The 17,365-nt window shown below is 37.2% G+C and overlaps 2 protein-coding genes across 4 annotated transcripts; one reads left to right on the forward strand and one right to left on the reverse strand.

The window, feature by feature from the left end:
• Positions 1 to 27: 27 nt before the first annotated feature.
• map11 (microtubule associated protein 11) lies at positions 28 to 12,749 on the forward strand. 2 transcript variants are annotated; one of them, XM_022242950.2, is made up of 10 exons: positions 28 to 463; positions 5,361 to 5,583; positions 6,158 to 6,244; positions 6,498 to 6,624; positions 6,785 to 6,929; positions 7,463 to 7,623; positions 8,479 to 8,573; positions 8,958 to 9,091; positions 9,297 to 9,634; positions 9,906 to 12,749. In XM_022242950.2, exons 1-10 carry the CDS (start codon positions 56 to 58, stop codon positions 10,027 to 10,029), a joined length of 1,842 nt encoding a protein of 613 aa, XP_022098642.1. In that variant the 5' UTR covers positions 28 to 55; the 3' UTR covers positions 10,030 to 12,749. The 2 variants fall into 2 exon arrangements, with proteins under 2 accessions (XP_022098642.1, XP_022098643.1); XM_022242951.2 differs by having other exon boundaries at positions 30 to 184.
• On the reverse strand, positions 12,222 to 17,365 carry lamtor4 (late endosomal/lysosomal adaptor, MAPK and MTOR activator 4). 2 transcript variants are annotated; one of them, XM_022242952.2, is made up of 4 exons: positions 17,205 to 17,365; positions 15,459 to 15,542; positions 14,599 to 14,716; positions 12,222 to 13,981 (listed from the first exon to the last, which is right to left on the reverse strand). In XM_022242952.2, the coding sequence occupies exons 1-4, from the start codon at positions 17,205 to 17,207 to the stop codon at positions 13,884 to 13,886; spliced, it is 303 nt and encodes a 100-aa protein (XP_022098644.1). In that variant the 5' UTR covers positions 17,208 to 17,365; the 3' UTR covers positions 12,222 to 13,883. The 2 variants fall into 2 exon arrangements, with proteins under 2 accessions (XP_022098644.1, XP_087001429.1); XM_087145303.1 differs by lacking the exon at positions 17,205 to 17,365 and adding an exon at positions 15,795 to 15,940.

Consider the following 17,365-nt stretch of genomic DNA (forward strand, 5'->3'; position numbering starts at 1 on the left):
AATTATGGACAAGTATTAAAGCGCCAAGATTGCGCATGCGTAGGTTCTATTGAAGATGGCGGACGATTTGGACGTGTTGCAGAAAGACTGCAAATTTGAGTTAATTTTTCCTTCAAAAGAGCCTACAAACTGGCTTGATGTTCACCACATTTCACCCAGATGTAAAATTTACTCTGGAGAGCGAGTAAGTTTTGCTCTTCTAGTGCAGTATGTCGGTGAAAATCACTGCAAGGAACGGGTACAAGAATGGCAGTCGGCAATACGTTCCATACATTGCAAAGCGCATATCGGCTGCTCTGTAACTGAAAACAATGCACTCCCAATGTGTGTTACGAAATCACCTGGCCGATCGAAATCGGGTGGGCGGAGTCACAGCTCCAGGCAGTATAACTCATTAAGTAGATCAGCTAGAATTTGCAAACCGTTTGAAACATTCAACACTGGAAAAACTGCCACCAGAGAGGTAAGAACTTGATCTAGGCCTATGCCTACACTAAGCCTACACTGCGGTCTAAAACTTTTACTTAGACAATGTTGGACATGTAAGATGGATGGGTCACGTCACTCTGTTATCGCACTACTTATCATATTTTCCAAGTGAAATTAAGATTGCTCACTCACCTCCCTGAGTTATCCTATCCTTGCTGTTTTTAACTTGATTCATTAAAGTTTGTGGTTCAATTTATTTTCCTCTACGATAGCTCAGAAAATTTGTGTGCGCACTGTATGCAAGCGCAGGTGGAGTCTCTATTATCGTGGTATTGAAAAATGGTTTCTATGATGGCCGTTAAAGCTCTTTGTTTATGAATAAATAAAGATAGGCCTAAAAAGAATCAATAGTTTTGTTTTCAGAGGAAGCAAAAGTGCTTCATTTTGTGATAATGTTCCATTTTACCTGTAATTTCCTCCATTTTTCCAGCTTCCTCCTTAAAGGTGCCAAAGGCTGGGAACAATTGTACTGCATCACTTTTCACTTTATTAAAATTTAATCCGGAGAGGAATGACTTCACTTTTTTTCACCAGAACTTGTTTACCTAAATCTTAAATGTAGCAACAACTTTGACATTCATCTTATTACTTGAATTGGTATTTTGCCAAAGGAAAAATAAATATGCGGTATTGCAAAGTCCACTTTTTTGATGGACTCATTCTGTTATCAATGTCTGAAACAACAATTAAAAATGTCTTCTTTCTAAATTCTAGTAACAAATATCCATTGCAAATTCTTCATATTGTATTAGAAAAGCAAAAAATTGCGACAGTAATGCTGACATACGGTAATTATTCGCTAATTGCCCCACGCGCGGAGGGTAAAAGTACGATCAATACAAGTCTGTTGTAATGGAGATTGGGGGGGGGCGCGCTTTATGCATGCAAAATGTTTTTCATCACAGAAGCTCTTATTTTGACCCCGAAAAAACTGGGCATTTTTGTATTTTGTATGTGCCTTTAGACACCTTTGGCCATTTCGAAATTGACATACGTGTATACCCAGCAACGGATATCCAAGGGCAGGGTGGCATTAGAAAAAGGAGAATTTACACATTTACACATTTCAGAACAAGTACATCTTTTATTGAAAATTATCAAAACTTATGGAAAGATCCAGAATTTTTCTCTCTGTTTTAATAAACCGTATCCTCAGGCCATAAATTATTGATTACCTGGGCGAATATTGCCGATTGTCGATTGTCGATTGGGAACTCATTGGCAATGCAAAATAAAAAATTTACGATATTGCAATAATAGAGTTACTGTGATAATATTGGACCCTACAGATACATGTACATGTAGGTAAGACGTAGGGTCTTACGTTTTAAGCTTTGTCTATGTCAATGCATAGAGCAAGAAGTAATTTGTACATGTATGGTCCTAGTTAGCTGGACTAGTGTTAAAACTTTATTTTACACATTATCTGATTATGACCACGGTACACTAATTACGTAAGGCATGCATGACAGTATTACTGACTGTATGTGTCATGTGGAATACTTTTTGGCCCTACTTAAAATCATAAATGTTAAACGAAAATTACATGTAGTTTGAAACAGCTAGGCCCTAAATATTGGACAATGTTGGAAAATAGTGACAGATAACAGAAAAATGTTTGCACATTGCACATCTTAATTTCAAGACTTTAACCAGGAAACTATCCTGTGTGGGGGAGAAAGTTTATGTTTTCTGTGTTAGATGTTCTTTGCACGATGTGTGGTCACGGTTCATGCACATGTTTCTGTAGAATTTTTTCACAGTGTTTGCTGAAACAAATCTTGAAAATACAGCTTGTGCTACACATCATATTTAGACAGTTATTATCAAGGAGGGTTGGTCATTTTCAAAGATTGTTGCAGAAAGAGTTTCAAATATGGACAGCACTAATTTCCCTAACCAATCATCAGTGCTCCACAGTTTTCCTATACTTAAAAACACTTGTATTTTTTTCGGACAGGTCACATACATACATGTACATGTAGGTTTGTGCACAGGGGCATCAAGTGCTGTCCGCATATATACATGTATATATATAAAACTTTTTCTGATGTTACTTTTTCCATGCTTTTCCTGCTTGATTTTAGTGGGGGGGTATAGTAAAATCTTTCCGACCAGTTGACCTTGAACTTAACGGGGACTGCTTGTGGACATGCCCAGTGAATGGTTTCAGTGATTAGTAATAAGTTTTATCCTGGCAGTTGTAACAATAACAACAGTAAGATATTGCCAGTTTGTTGAATAGAAATTGTTGTAATGTGCATTCCTAGCTGCCTAGTGATAAGGAATGACATGTAAGACCTTTTGGATGACTCAGTTTGATCTCCATGTGTCTTTGATATTACGAAAGTATGCAGGCATACAATGTACATAAGTTGTGAAGTTTGAACGTTTCTTTACACAAATGTAGGTCCGGGGAATTTTTTTCCTAGGGATAAAGTCGAGCTGATTTTCGCTTTCTGTGCACCAGGATCTGTAATCTTGGACCTACTGGGTGTACACCTTAAGAGGTTGATTCTTTGATTCAAAAGCTGGGACTGATTTAGATGAAGTTGATTTCAAGGGAGTTTACTCTGATTAAATACATGTAACACAAGCACCATGAACCAATAAGCAATTTATAATCTACCTGACTTGCTTTGAGCTTGTACATTCTTGAAAAATAAAAAAATTTCAAGCGCTGATAATGCTGTTGAATGAGAGATGTAAGTAGAGTAAAGTAGGACGTTCTGGGTCAGTTAAAACAACCAAGTCGGCAGCCGCAAAGGTGGCTGATAAGAATGGCTTTCAGTAAATTCATAATAAATTACTACCAATCAACCAAGGTTCATTTGCTGAAAAATAATAAAACCTTGTATTAAATGGTATTTAAATAGTTAATGGAGTGGTTAAAATTTATTCAAAATTGTTTCAACATAAAGCCGGTAGTGTGATGTACATGTACATGTAAAAGGGACGACATTTGAAACGTTGGAAATAAGCTTTTGTATGTTTAAGACTATACATGTAGCTATCATTTTTATGTTGCCTTCAATTCATTTCTCAGTGAACCAACTGAATCAAGACATTTTTCAATAATGTTCCAGTATTTTACAGACCTCTCCCCATGACTTGAACATCCATTATTTATTCTTTATCTTTTGTTTCTTTGTAATTTACATATTACAGTACAATCATATGTTACAGTGACATTTATCTCTCCGTCTCTAAGTGTGCCTGTTCATGTAAATAATGCACATGAGTGTATTTATTATTGAACTTGTTCTTATCCCTGATGATTGATCAATTAATGGACCTGCATGTTTGTACATACTATACTCAATGTATTCTTGTACAGTGTACGACAGATTATATATGTACTAACTGACAGCAGTTTGGCTGTCAGAGCCCATTAGATTTCCAAGATACACACTCCAAAAAAAAATCAATATCTTTTACTTTTTAAAATAGCAGTACGCAGAAATGGTGACATTGAACAAATGTAGCCTATAGTCAGTGTTAGTGTTCCACACCAAGAGACAATACGCACAAAGCAATGACCTCAGCAAGAGTCCGCACTGTTTTCGCTTTCACGTTGAACATGCAACTAAACCTGTTGGATTTTTACTCGACCTGATACCCTGCCAACGACAGTAATGTCAGAGAAGCAAACAGAATTTTGTCACATGCTGGACGAAATCAATACTAGCATGTCTTTACCAAAGTTAGCTACACTTGTCTTCAGGTAAATTCCATGATGTACGTGTACTATTCAAATATTTAGGTGTATGCATAAGCGTTACATGTAGTTCGGGGGGGGGGTTCAGGAAAAGTTTCAGATTCCTCAGAATTGACAATGAAAGATTTCTGCTGCATACCGGTACATGAACGCAGTTCCATTTTGTTGCATTCATATTCTTACCAAACATGAATAAAAGCTCTAGCATCATACTATTATTGTACACTGAAAGGACAGAATGTTTAAACATGCCATGAATGTACACTGTATGTACATATTCGTGCATACATTCAGTGGTACATTGTACATGCACATATGTGAGCTGTTATGTAAACTGGCTGCTTTAAATGATATTGACTGTCACAGGTAATATTTGACTACTTACAGGTTTTCCATGGTTGGTGTGTGCTGTATATTTCTGAATTCATGTCCTTAATGGCTACACACCAAATAATTAAATCAAATCATTCATGTAGACATGTTTACAAGACACTTTATGGTGGAGTAGTAAATGCGTGTTATGTACAATTGAATTTGCCATAGAGTTGTGCATTATCACACCAGGCCATAGTTCCCCATAGGCCATCATGTCATCCTGAATCTATTACAGATTCTATACATTTGCCATAGGTACCTGTATGTACACGCATATACGTATCTGTATGACTCATCATTCTAGGATTAATGCACAGGGCATCTCATGTGGAGAGTCTTGCCCTAGATACACATGTAACAAGGATGTGTGCTAGCAGGAAGCTTAGGTTAAATAGGTACTGTACAGTGCATCCTGATATTATGGATAAACCTTGACATTTTTTGTCAGCAAAAAATCAATTTCCTTTTCTTTTGATTAAATATAGTGGCTCTTGTATGCTTCAAGTTACGGTTGTTCTGACTATTTCAATGTAAAAAATTATTTATTGTTAAATGACATGGTTTTCTGATGGGAAAATGCAGTAAGTCCAACCAAAAGGATTTTTGGTTATTCGTAAACTAAGTTTCTATGCCTTTAATTGCAGTTATCAGCTAAGACAAACAGATCCCTTGGACCTCTTAAGGCGTTGTTGCTATTTTCTTACAGTAATTCCTTATGTTTAGCTATGGACGCGGGGCTGTTGATAAATTTGTTTTGTTTTCAACCATTTTCCTCCAGAGTGACCCAATCGTACACAATGATATTGTCATCTTTCCCCTGAGTGCTTCACTGAACACCTTGCCAAGTTCACTGCGTACCCTGACTGTTTCAGTCCACCTCACAAGTCAAGCTGCATCCCGTAAATACCCAAGAGAAAACAACTACCGGTACTTTGATTTTCTCATGCAGTTACCTATGGAAGATGTCTTTCAGCTACAGCGCCCTCTGCTAAAATGCACTGGTAAATACATGATTAAATCCCATAAGCAAGGTGAAATACATCTATTAGTAGGCTCACCATCAACTGTGTTGCTCATTGTAAGCCATGTCAGGCAATTGTTATAACATGAGAGTTTTAAGTCTTTTTTCAGTGGCTATTGATGAAATCTTTCAGGAAGATCACCTCTCATTATATGTACAGCCAAATTGGTTGTTTACCTTTCAATTAACCAAAAAAAAAATCCAATTATGTCCTGATGCCCCTGTAGGTCTTTAATCAGTAGAAAGAATTCCATCCCAGCATGCTTAATAATGCTACCATAACAGTCAGTACCTTGCTCAGCATGGGTCAGGTCAAGATGGTTTAATACATGTACATGCAGGGTATGTGCTTTGCTGATGAAAATTCTAGGCTTTAGTATTCGCAGAAGTCCTGTGCCTCAAACTGTCATTGCCTCAAAGAGTCACGCCACTTTTGTCATCGTTATGAGTACTGGTTTTGTGATAATGTATCAATCATTTTCTGAAATATAATTTTGAGGTATGTTTGACAGATTTTTGTTTCTACTTTTTCATTTCTGTGTATTTTTTGTTAGTGAAAGCAGAGTTGGCAGTACTACCTCCGCCTGAAGTTCGATTCCAGCATGTGGCTGTGGCTGGCAAGCATTTTCTTATCATTAAGGGTAAGTTCATTTACATGTTCATGTCTATGTAGAATAAGAAAACAAGCTTGGTGCTTAGTTCTACATTTTAGAAGTGCAGTTGAAAGTAAATAGTGATACAGGAACCCATTTTTAAATTCAACTCAAAACCCTTTGTCTTTTTCTCTAGATTTTCCATTTTCATTCTCATTGACTGTTTTGACAGTTCTTCCTACTTATCTTTGTATCAACAATACATATCACCTTTTACCAAATATGATCTCCTATTTTGTAGTTAGCAATGACTATGCAGAGAGGCTGATCATAGACCAGGTTGATGTGTTATGGAATAAGAACCACAGTCTACAACATGCGTCCCATCCAGCCTGGCTCCACAAGACAGATCAAGCTTCAGAAAATGAGTACGTTGTTCAATTTCAATAAATTAACTCGTAGTATTCATGTGTATGCAAGTGTGGCAATGAGGTATAGCTTTGATAGGAATAATTTATTTGTTGATAAACTTTTGTACTCTGGCAAATGTACATGTACTTAGGATGTACTGGTTGCTATTCCTTGCAGTGTGGTGGATGAGATGGATAGTACATTCATAGAGTTGGTTCCTAGTCCTACATACCACACACCGTCATCACTTCAACCATTAGAGCAACATGCATTTGTCTTCCAGCTTCATTTCAGTCAATTCTGGAGAAGCACACCTGCTAAGGTATATGCATGCCTAGCTGGAGACCACCATCCCTGATTAAAATACAAATGAAATTGAGGATTTTCTTCCGATGCCGTGCACATGAGAAATCTTTTTAATTTTTGAAATTAGAATGTCACCAGCTAAACTATCATTTTACACTGTATGTGTCTCATCTGACTGGTTCCGTGTTGATAATTTGCTCAGCAGAGCTATGCTTTCCATTTTAATTTGCAGTATGAAGTGTGATCTGTTTCCATATAATGAGATTCAGGTTTTAAAGAATCACTCACAAGTAAATCCTTTTGAAGATGCAAGTTTTTCAGTTTTTGTACTCATTCAGCATCTCAAAGACCTGAGTGAACAACAGTATCACACCTGTATTCCATTAGAAAGCTCACTTTCTTTTTTGTTCAATGATTCTGTATTCCTAATTTTCACTCCTGTAGAAGCAGGTCACAAATTTACATTAGGTTGAATTAATTATTTTCTGCTAATCCATATTTATAATTAACACTAATGGTGTAGCCATTTTTCATTTCATATCCACTCAGGGCATTGAGTTGCCTTTGTTACTGAGTATCACATGGCTTGTGCAATCTATGGTGGATAAGCAAACCGTCTGCACTCACTACTCACTGCCAAGTCTGAGATTGGACTTTCCATCTTTCATCATGTCTGCACTGTGTCCGTCACCCATACAGGTTGGCAACAGGTTCGTGACTAGGCTAACATTGTTCTCATTCTGTGCTTTCACTGTTTGTGCTCTGTCCTCATTTAAAACATCCAGTTTATCTACAAATCACTTACTGCACCACAGGCACTGATTTCCTACTAGTAATGAGGTTTGGAAACAGTATGATTTTTGATAATCTGTCAATGTGCCGTAATTAATAGGTTCAAAATCACTTCTTTCAATTCTCAGACCCTAGCTTGGATCAACTTCTCTGCCCTCTCTCAATTTCATCTTTGTCCATTGAGCTTCCTGTATCTTTGCTAAGCCCATTTCCTGAGCCTTCTGTCAACTAGACCTTGACTAAGCTTCTCAGCTGTCATCCCAGCTGTATTCAGATACTCTGTAGGGCCCCATTAATATTAAAACAGAAAGGATCCAATTAAATTCACAGCATTGCAAAGTAAATTATTGTTTGCAAAACAGAAAACAAAACATATACTGTACATACATGCATTATTAAAAAGATTTGATTAATGTAGTGACCCAACAGTTGAAATCTCTGTGTACAGGTGCATAAGAGTAGCATGTACCTGTATCATATTATTGAAAAGCAATATGTGGTAAATTAAAGTTTAACACTTGCACTTGCCGCAACATTAAGCAAACAAGCAGTTTTCTTGCTAAGCAGCATCTCTGCTTATCACTTATATAAAATGTTGTAATAAGTCTGTTGATGAGCCAGTTTAAATAATTAAGAGAAGGGCATAGCTGTTTTTTTTTTAAATCTCCATTTGCAATTTTTTTTTCACAGAGGTAACAGTTGGTGGCTTTGCATTTTTCAAATCAGTGCTTAATAAATACTAACTTGCACATACCATTCTCTTCATATCACAGTTTTAACATGAACTACACATTACTAAACAATCTTCAAGACTTCTTGGGAATAACATTACTGTGGATGCCTGGCAATCGTTCTATGACAGATACAGGTACTGGAAGCTAATAGAACATGTAGATCATTGCATTTGCTTTAACACCTCCATTGGCATGAGTATTTTACTAACAAGTGCATATAAATAGGACATAATTTTTTTTCTTACCACCACTTCCAAAATGTCCCAGAATATTTCTGGAGTTCATTGCAAAGTAATCTCAAGGTGTTTTTATGTTTTGTTCACATGTTTATGTTTTGATTTCAGTTTCAAGTTAATCCCACAAGCCAGACAGAAGAATTTGATTTCCCTTGCTACATTTGTAATCAACCAGGTTTTCATGAGTTTGACTAATGCAAATTATGCATTAGACACCACACATATTGAAAACCAGTTTGATTTAGCAAAATTATAATTAGTATTCCTGGCCTTTTTTTTGAGATGAGACATCGTCCAGATTCATTGAAGAGGCTATAGTATGTGAACAACCTAAGATGGATCTTGGAGTTTGTCATAAAGGGTCAACGACCAATGTGTCAGTCGCTTTCCAGGCTCTTAGGTCTGGTGTACATGAGGTCAGTTTTAGTTTCATTTTATTGACTAAGATTTTATCTGGGAATGTGCCTAAATCTATCAGAATGCTACAAAACCAAGAGATTGGTCATATTAGTAGATTTGGGACACTTAAAGCATGCTTTCTCTTTCAATCAAACATTTGAAAATTTTGAATGACATGCTTCAACACTGAGCTACCAGTTCATCTTGTGTGTCATCTTCTAGGTTGGTAAATTCATGAAGTTGAAACTTCAGTATGCCACACCTCCCAGTCAGCAACAACAAACAACGGCTCCTCCATCACCATCAAAACTACCTCCAGCTACCGTGGAAACCCCCACTGAGGAGTCCCAGACAAACACATTTCCACGGAGAGGAGATCGTCGCCGCTTCAAGCGGCCAATTCTACCTCGCCAACATTCATTTTCTTCATTATATCAGCGCTTTCAGATATCAGGCAACCGGTCTCGTTCCAATTCCTTTACTAGCGATGATGAAACTCATTCACTGCCAGGGGATCTATCTGAAAGGGGAGATATAGCATCTTGTTCCTCAGTCAGTGGGTGAGTCATTGATTGAAGCGGGAGTTTGAAAGTCCTCGCTGATAAGCATTGATAACTTAGGACTCTTACAAAGTTGATTTAGGATTTTTTGGTCCACTGAAAGCAATTTGAACTTATGCTTATAGTAAGTCAATGTGTATGTACTTCCTAAAACTCATAAAAGAAAGCACAATCTTGATGCTGAGTAGGGTCTCAGATCAATTAATTGATAGAAATCATTCTTCTCTTTCAATGAGCTCATTATCATATTACTGGTTTGCTTTTATTTTAGGTCAGCTAGTGTAACCAACAGTCCCATCAAGATGCAGAATGTCCCCAGCAACCAACAGCCTCCTAAACCATCCATCAGCATCGACAAGATTGCGAAAAGGAGAAGCAAAGTCTATGTTATTTGACCTGTATGACTTATATGCAAAAGGCAGGCACATTCATGAGGTCATTGACCTCAGCAAGTCAAGGTCACAGTCAGAAGACCATTGACCACTCAAATGTAAGGTTCTTGTGGTCATGAGGTCAGGTCAAACAGTCCATTAGTTCCCAAACCATGTGTCCTTATTCACAAGATAGCCAGATGGCCAAGCAAAGTCTGTTGTATGAACTGTCCAATGCAAGGTCATGCCAATATAGTCAGAGGGCAGGTCAGATCAAATAAGACACATAAACATGTATTCAACGTTGCCAACAATTATGCAGCAACCCATGTACTTAGCCAAATGAAATTGCCAACCAAATGGAATTTTGTCGCATTTTTAAGGTCATAGTTTATGGTCATACATGTAGGTCATGCTTTAGGTCTTTAAGGTCATAGTAATCCTGTCTGAATCAACTGGCTATGGCTATCAGGAACACATGCCTTTGGGAAGTGGCTGTAGCTGTTAGCCATTGTACCAAACTCTAGCCATAGCTATAACATTCAGACGTGGCCTAATAATGCTATATTGTCCAGTTGCATGCTGCTACTCATGGAGTTGCAAACAGAGATGCATGAACATATATCATAGGCAAAGTCACATCTTTCTTTTTTATGGATCCCTTTGTAAGGTTTGGGTTACAGATATTGTTTGCTTTTGTAAAATATTGATATATGTATATACATGTATGGGAGCGTGCAATGAAACTTATGCAAATTTTATTTTCACAGTATTTCAAGGTTCTGAAAGAGATGGAATTTCAGAGACTCTTAAGCTTTCAAGATGGTGGAGGGTGTCCTAATGATCAAGATCTAGAGTATGTATTCTGGGAAAGAATTCCATACATGGACACCACTTGACACCTTGTGCACAAACCCTATGAGACTGGTCTGAAAAATTCTACGTATTTTTGAAGTAAATGCTTTCATACTTTCACTCCTAACTTTGACTTTAGGGCATGCTATCACTCTCTGATGGCTAATAAATTGCTGCAAGGGGAAATTAATGATGTCTGTATATGGAACCCATATTTAGTTAACTGACTTGTTTGATTGGAACCCATGTTACTTAAGGCTAAGCTTTGAAAATCTTTGTTTTGGTGAAGGTAGTGGCACGAAAAATTAAAGAACATTGCAATATGCAGATTGAGATATTAACTTCGAATGTAAAAAAATGGAATTGCCTCTATTTTTACGACACTACGTGTAGTTACAAATTTTAAATATAACACATGAATCTGTTGATCTTGCCAAGAATGCCAGTGCTTTGAATGTTTAGCTGAAGTGATAAGATATGGATTTAATTTTCTGGTTATAAAAGTGTATATTTCACTAATGTATGTGTGCTTTTTACTAATGTACATCACAGTGAGGCTAACGAGGGCAGGCTGAATCTTTAAGTATTGGCTGTGGTTATGAACAGTATGTGCACCAATGGATAAAGCCACTGGGTAGCAGCTACAGTCACTTCTCATAGATATTGTTTCAGCTGGCTGTAGCTCAGACTTCGGCATACACACTAAGGTTTGCCAGCACTAGACCTGTCCATTGAGCCCTTCTCTAGTCTGTGATGTTTCCACCTGTCACAGACAGTATGTTGCAGTCACCTGTCGGATGTCTACCATGCTTGCATTTACTTACAATGTGGCATGTCTGTGTCATGTTGTGTGACGTTGATGATTAAGGGAGGCAACTTGCTATGTATCTGTCTTAATGGATTGGTCTGTTGGAGGGAGACTGAATCACAGCCCTTGGAAAAGCTGCATTTCCAGGAAAGTGATCACGGATAACATAGCCTTACTTTCAAGACCAAGGTGACACTAATGCCATTGTGCAATGTACTTCTTATTGAAAGATATTTCATTTATGCAAAGTAGTTCTAATCATCTGTCAACATGTGTGCAATACTTTATCAGAGGGAGGAAAAAGTTTTTAGATTAAGTCTAGAGTAGTCATCCGAAGTTACACAGGCTTGATAACATTTACTTCTTGACAGAAGACTATTCCTTGTCTTTGTCTTTTATGTTCAAGGGTCTTTTGAAGCATACTTGCAATGAGTACAGGTGAGCAAACAAAACAGTAATCGTACATGCCATTTCTGGTGAAAAAAATCCTAAAATCTATAAATTATAGGAATGGTGGACAATAAATAAATAAATGGCAGTTCACAGTATAAAATAGGATGATTTGTTCAATTTATTGAACATTCTTACAACTGACCTAAGTTTGTTTCACATATTCAATATTTATTTGTAACTTGCTTAAAGCCTTTGTTCAATTAGTACAATTATGATAAATTAACAGCAGCCATGGTACTTTAATAAATTGTCTCTTCTCAAATGTGACCAAATCTGTATAGATAAAATTCATATGTGAATAGAAACTTATGTAGGGGTTTGGATCCAATCTTGAAAACACTTGCTACTTTGATCTTTACAATGACAAACAAGGTTGGGATGGAGATCAAACCTGGACAGCTTGAAAAGCATTTGTTTCCTATCAGCAGGAGTGAATTTGGATAGGTCACACTGGGAGATGTTAAAATCAAAGCTTGGACACCTTTTTAACTTAACCAATGTCAATTCTGGCTGCAAAGACTATTTTCACAAAATACACTAGCCATCAACCCGTTTTTAATTGATTCACTGTATATACATGTAGATTTATACTTGATGTAATAAAAGAATGCACATCTTTATAGTGATATACCAGATTCTTTTTCTGTTCTTATTTGTGTATCGCACGAGTAAGGTAAAGTATCTCCTTTATGACGTTTTTCTCAGTAGTAACGTAAAAATTCCACTAAATAAAACTGCATTTCAAAAGTATATTTACATAGCCACAGCATTAGGATTTTTTACGAAGGAAGAGGGAGGGCTTGGGATGCAAGGTTGAGGGATACTGTACCGCAGAACAAGAGGGTAACTAGGATATGAAGGGAAGGTAAAAGTGCAAAGAAAGTGGAGTAAGGAAAGGAAAACCCAGAAGGTGACCAAAGAATGGCGATAATCCCAAAGAGGAATGACCAGTACAATGATTTATATTGCAAAAGACAATGAGGAAAACCTGATTGTAATCTTCACCGTCGTATGTTAAGGCCATTGGGTTCTTTGGTTTCAAGTTCCTTTATCCAGTGTGCCTCTCTGTGGTGAAGGTCACAGACATTAACCATTTCTATACCCTGTACCTCCATATCAGCCACAGACCAGCACCAGGAGTGGTTCCTAATGGCATTATCATGATTATTGGCGGTTTCCGACAGAACTTCTGTGTTCATATATCCGTTGACGGAGGGGTCTTGCAGTCTGTCCAACATACTGCTTATCACAATTTCCACAAGTAATGAGATACACAACACCTTTAGAGTCACAATCAATGTAACCATCTGTTTGGTAGGTTATTTTTGTATGTGAGCTAGTGAAGGAGGCTGATGGCTTGATGTTATCTTGGCAAACAACACAGCGAGCCCTGGAGCACTTGAAAGTACCATTTTCACCACGTAAAGTCACATTTGAAAGTCTGCTCGAAATATCGTCCTCCTCAGATGAAGACATATTCAGGTATGGCTGCGATATTGATGCCAAAATTGTGGCTCTACAAAAGGTTCTGGCTTTACAATTTAATGACCTATTAGTTTCAACAGTATTTATTATCCAACAATCTGTATTATACTTCCAATGAGCTCAACCTTACCAAGCAGCTAATTCTGCTAATTAAAATGCAAATATATACAAGTACAAGTATTTGACCAAGTGTGGTGTCACTGTCGTATGGGGATACTTATAATGGAAAATCTACATATCATCTGACAATCAGGAACCAAAAGTAAACTAAAAATAATTAAGCCATTACAGCCTCCCTTGGATTGTGACGTCGTTTGCTGACATAAACCTTGCTACTAGATATGGTCACCACGTACATGAAGTCATCGAATATAACTGAAATAAAGAAAAGGGAAAAAAAACAATTAAGCATAATGGAAAAGGCTTCCTTGAGAATGTATAGGGCATCATTTTCCACACATGTTGGTAAAACTTTGTTCAATTTGGACAAGGTGTTTCACAAAATGTCAAATTTTCATCACAGGTGCAAAAAATGGTAAATTTTTCCTTAATCTAAACATTGGAAAAAGCACTGCATCAACTGACAGGTGCAAATGCTAATGAACATAATTACATAATGCTTTCTCCAATGGGGATGATACTTTTCACATACAATACTTTCTTTGGCATGAATGATAATGACATAATACTGGTGAAATTAATGATATAAAAATATGAACTGTATAAAAGGAAGAGACACAATCACATGATCACAAGCAGAGCTATGTGCAGTGTGGGACTGCCAAGGAGAATAAAACAAAAGTACAAGAAACTGCCATCGCCAATGGGGCATGTCTCTCTAACCCTACACAAGGATAAAACATGCAATGAGAGAAAGAAAATGCACAAAAAGGAAGGTAAGAGGGGAGAAGTAGTGGATGATAATGGTACTAAAACTGCACATGTACTGAAGAGTTTCACAAATAAAACTGCTCAGTGAAATAACGTCATACCTGACAGTCTCTTGAAAGTCTCTGGTTTGTCTGGATTAATTTTGATTCTGCTTGCTAGACGAACCATATTCATCAGGATTCCAGCTAATCTCTCATCATTCTCCAAATCACCTGAAGACTGCAAAAAATCAATTAATTCCGAAATTCACTTAAGAAAATTTTATCATTAACACTACCTTGAATCCTAATAAAATCGTATCTGGGACCCACCATTTCAAAACCAAGTCGAAGGCTTTTTAGCTAGTATCTGGAAAACAACAACTGAATGTCCATGAACAATGCATATTCCACAACTTTATATGCAACTACCCCCGACTTCCAAAGCTTTTGCTGAAAAAAATTGGGCTATGGATCACTTTGAAGTATGAAAATTATGTAAGTGCAGGGGAGAGGAATTGTCAAGCATTACAATCACCTATGTACTTCCGAACGGTGGGTCACTTTTCAAGTTTTCAGAGTGTTTGGTGGAATTGAAACAGGTGCATGAGGCCAATATTATTTTACATGGAACTTGGTGCTTCTTGAAAATTGCATTGCCATAATTCACTTTATGAAATTTGGTGGATTCAAGAATGTTATTAGTGAAAATGCTTAAGAAATTTATGGGTGAGGTTTTGTCACTGTTAAAGGTGAGTTTTTATCAATGGTATCAATGGAGCATAAAAATGCTGACAATTATGTAGCTTGCATAAAATACAGTGAACCTCGGTATGAGGGAAAGGATTACATGTACAGAGATGGGCAATATATTACAATACATGTACGTCAGGTAACTTTAGGCAAATCAATTGCAGACACCACCATGTCAAATATCTTAAACTTATCATCTCGTCACTACCTTGTATACTATTAAAACTTACAGCCATTACTGCTCCATCCCCATTGATGATGAGGTAGCCATCTTGGTCTGGCACCCTGTCAAGATTATGTGGTCCTGGTCCACTCTATACAGAATGAGAAAAGCAAACTCAATTGGTCAATATGCAGACAAGAATTTTGTTCCTTTGTACAAATGCTACTTATATAAAAACAACACTGGAAAAGACCAAGTGAAATTACACGTACATGTACTATAAGGTAAAAGATTCAGTTCTTCAATTGGACGGTCATTATGGGAGAAAAAAGAAAATCAAATCATACTCAACAACCATATCAGCAGATTGTGAAAAATATCCTTTACCGTTTCACATACTTACCGACGTTGTTCTCTTTATGATGCATGGAACGTTTGTGTGGAAGTACACCACATATATGCTACCTGAGAGCAGGCCAATGCCCAAATGCTAATATTAGGATTATGTCATTTTGACATGATGTCATTTTGACACTTGCTGATTGGACGAATGATGTTATGGAATATGGAACATCAACACAAGCCTTATATGGAATGCTCTGTCATGTGACTGCAATAGATATACATGTACATGCAAATAATGCTTGGTTGATTGATTTTGAAAGACTCACCTAAATGTACAATACAAAGCAAAACTGAAAGGTTAACAGGTGAACACCTGTAAGTTGTTTGCGCCTTACTTCCTACGCAAACATACATTTTTAGGTATTATAACTTGGCTGGGTGCACACCACGGACACCTTTTTTCTATGTTTCAGGGCTGTTAGAGCATTTATTTGAGAACCCTTTAATAAATTCTTGTCTCACAACAGAACACACAGTTTTAAATGATGAAAATATAGATGAAGTTTACACCTTCTGGCAACTGGTCTCTGTAATGGACCAGTAGGGGCACCAGCACTACAGCTCAACTTTAGATCTGTGCTGGTAACCCCTGCTGGCTGATTGGCACCACAGACACCATAATACTCTGTAGATTACCCAAATGTTTAAAATGGCGATTTGTTGAGTCCAAGTTACTTGAATTAGGTCTATGCACATGGAGTTGGGAAAACTTACATGTACCCCATGGTACAGTCTAAGGACATGCATAAATGAGTAAGGGTGCTGTTTATCTTGGATCACATTTCCTTAACAGGAAGCTGTGATTACAATTGTTCTTTTTGCACACTGTAGCTCCTCTATTTAACCCTCCTATGCTGAAGTCACTCTTTGGGTCACTTGGTAAACACCTCAAAGAAGCACAGCTGTGTCGTGTTGTGCACTGCACCAACATGCACTTGTGCATATTTGTGCTGTAAACTAAAGGAGGGTTAATTTACCATTTTCAAATTTTTGAATTGTCAAGCAAGTGAAAGCCAGCATTTAATTCATTGAAATAAGGTGAAATAATACAAAAACATAACAAAATATGAATTTTGAGCTTCAGTCAAAATCCACTTACCAAAATAGGCCTAATCACCATCACGTTTGCTCTGCATTACACGTGTCCCAAAAAATCCCCCAAATGTCCCTGCTTCAATCCAATATCTTGAAAGAGTTTCATAAATATACGGAAAACGCTAATTTTCAATTAAAATCATTAAAAATGTTATGACAGCCGACGACAGGATGAAGTGCTAACACTAGTAGTAACACGTTTAAAAGGCTAAAAAAGGGACATTTACTTTAGCAAAGAAAATTCTGAATATTTAGTCTACGCAAACTCCCCATTATGGTCTATGCATACTGACAACCAAAAATCAATAGTTACCATTTTCGTTAATCAGTTGAAAAAAGGAGTTAATGCAGCCCCTCAACTGGCACAAGCATGACCTAAATTTCCGAGCTATTCTTTAGTGACACCGTGTGTTACGCCCCAACTACAGCATCAGTCCCAACTCCAGTTGGGACATTCTCAATTGTAGTGTGCTG

The sequence above is a fragment of the Acanthaster planci genome, linkage group LG14, assembly GCF_054643075.1.
Source record: "Acanthaster planci isolate LZ-2023a linkage group LG14, COTS_SCS, whole genome shotgun sequence".
Taxonomy (NCBI): Eukaryota; Metazoa; Echinodermata; class Asteroidea; order Valvatida; family Acanthasteridae; genus Acanthaster; species Acanthaster planci.

Excerpts from the sequence above, each read along its gene's own strand:
- map11 (XM_022242950.2), top strand. The coding sequence starts at position 56 with ATGGCGGACGATTTGGACGTGTTGCAGAAAGACTGCAAATTTGAGTTA. Across the intron at positions 6,245-6,497 it reads GCATTTTCTTATCATTAAGG|TTAGCAATGACTATGCAGAG; the intron begins GTAAGTTCATTT and ends CCTATTTTGTAG. Across the intron at positions 9,635-9,905 it reads TCTTGTTCCTCAGTCAGTGG|GTCAGCTAGTGTAACCAACA; the intron begins GTGAGTCATTGA and ends CTTTTATTTTAG.
- lamtor4 (XM_022242952.2), bottom strand. Across the intron at positions 14,717-15,458 it reads GGGATGGAGCAGTAATGGCT|TCTTCAGGTGATTTGGAGAA; the intron begins GTAAGTTTTAAT and ends GATTTTTTGCAG. Across the intron at positions 13,982-14,598 it reads GACTTTCAAGAGACTGTCAG|TTATATTCGATGACTTCATG; the intron begins GTATGACGTTAT and ends TCTTTATTTCAG.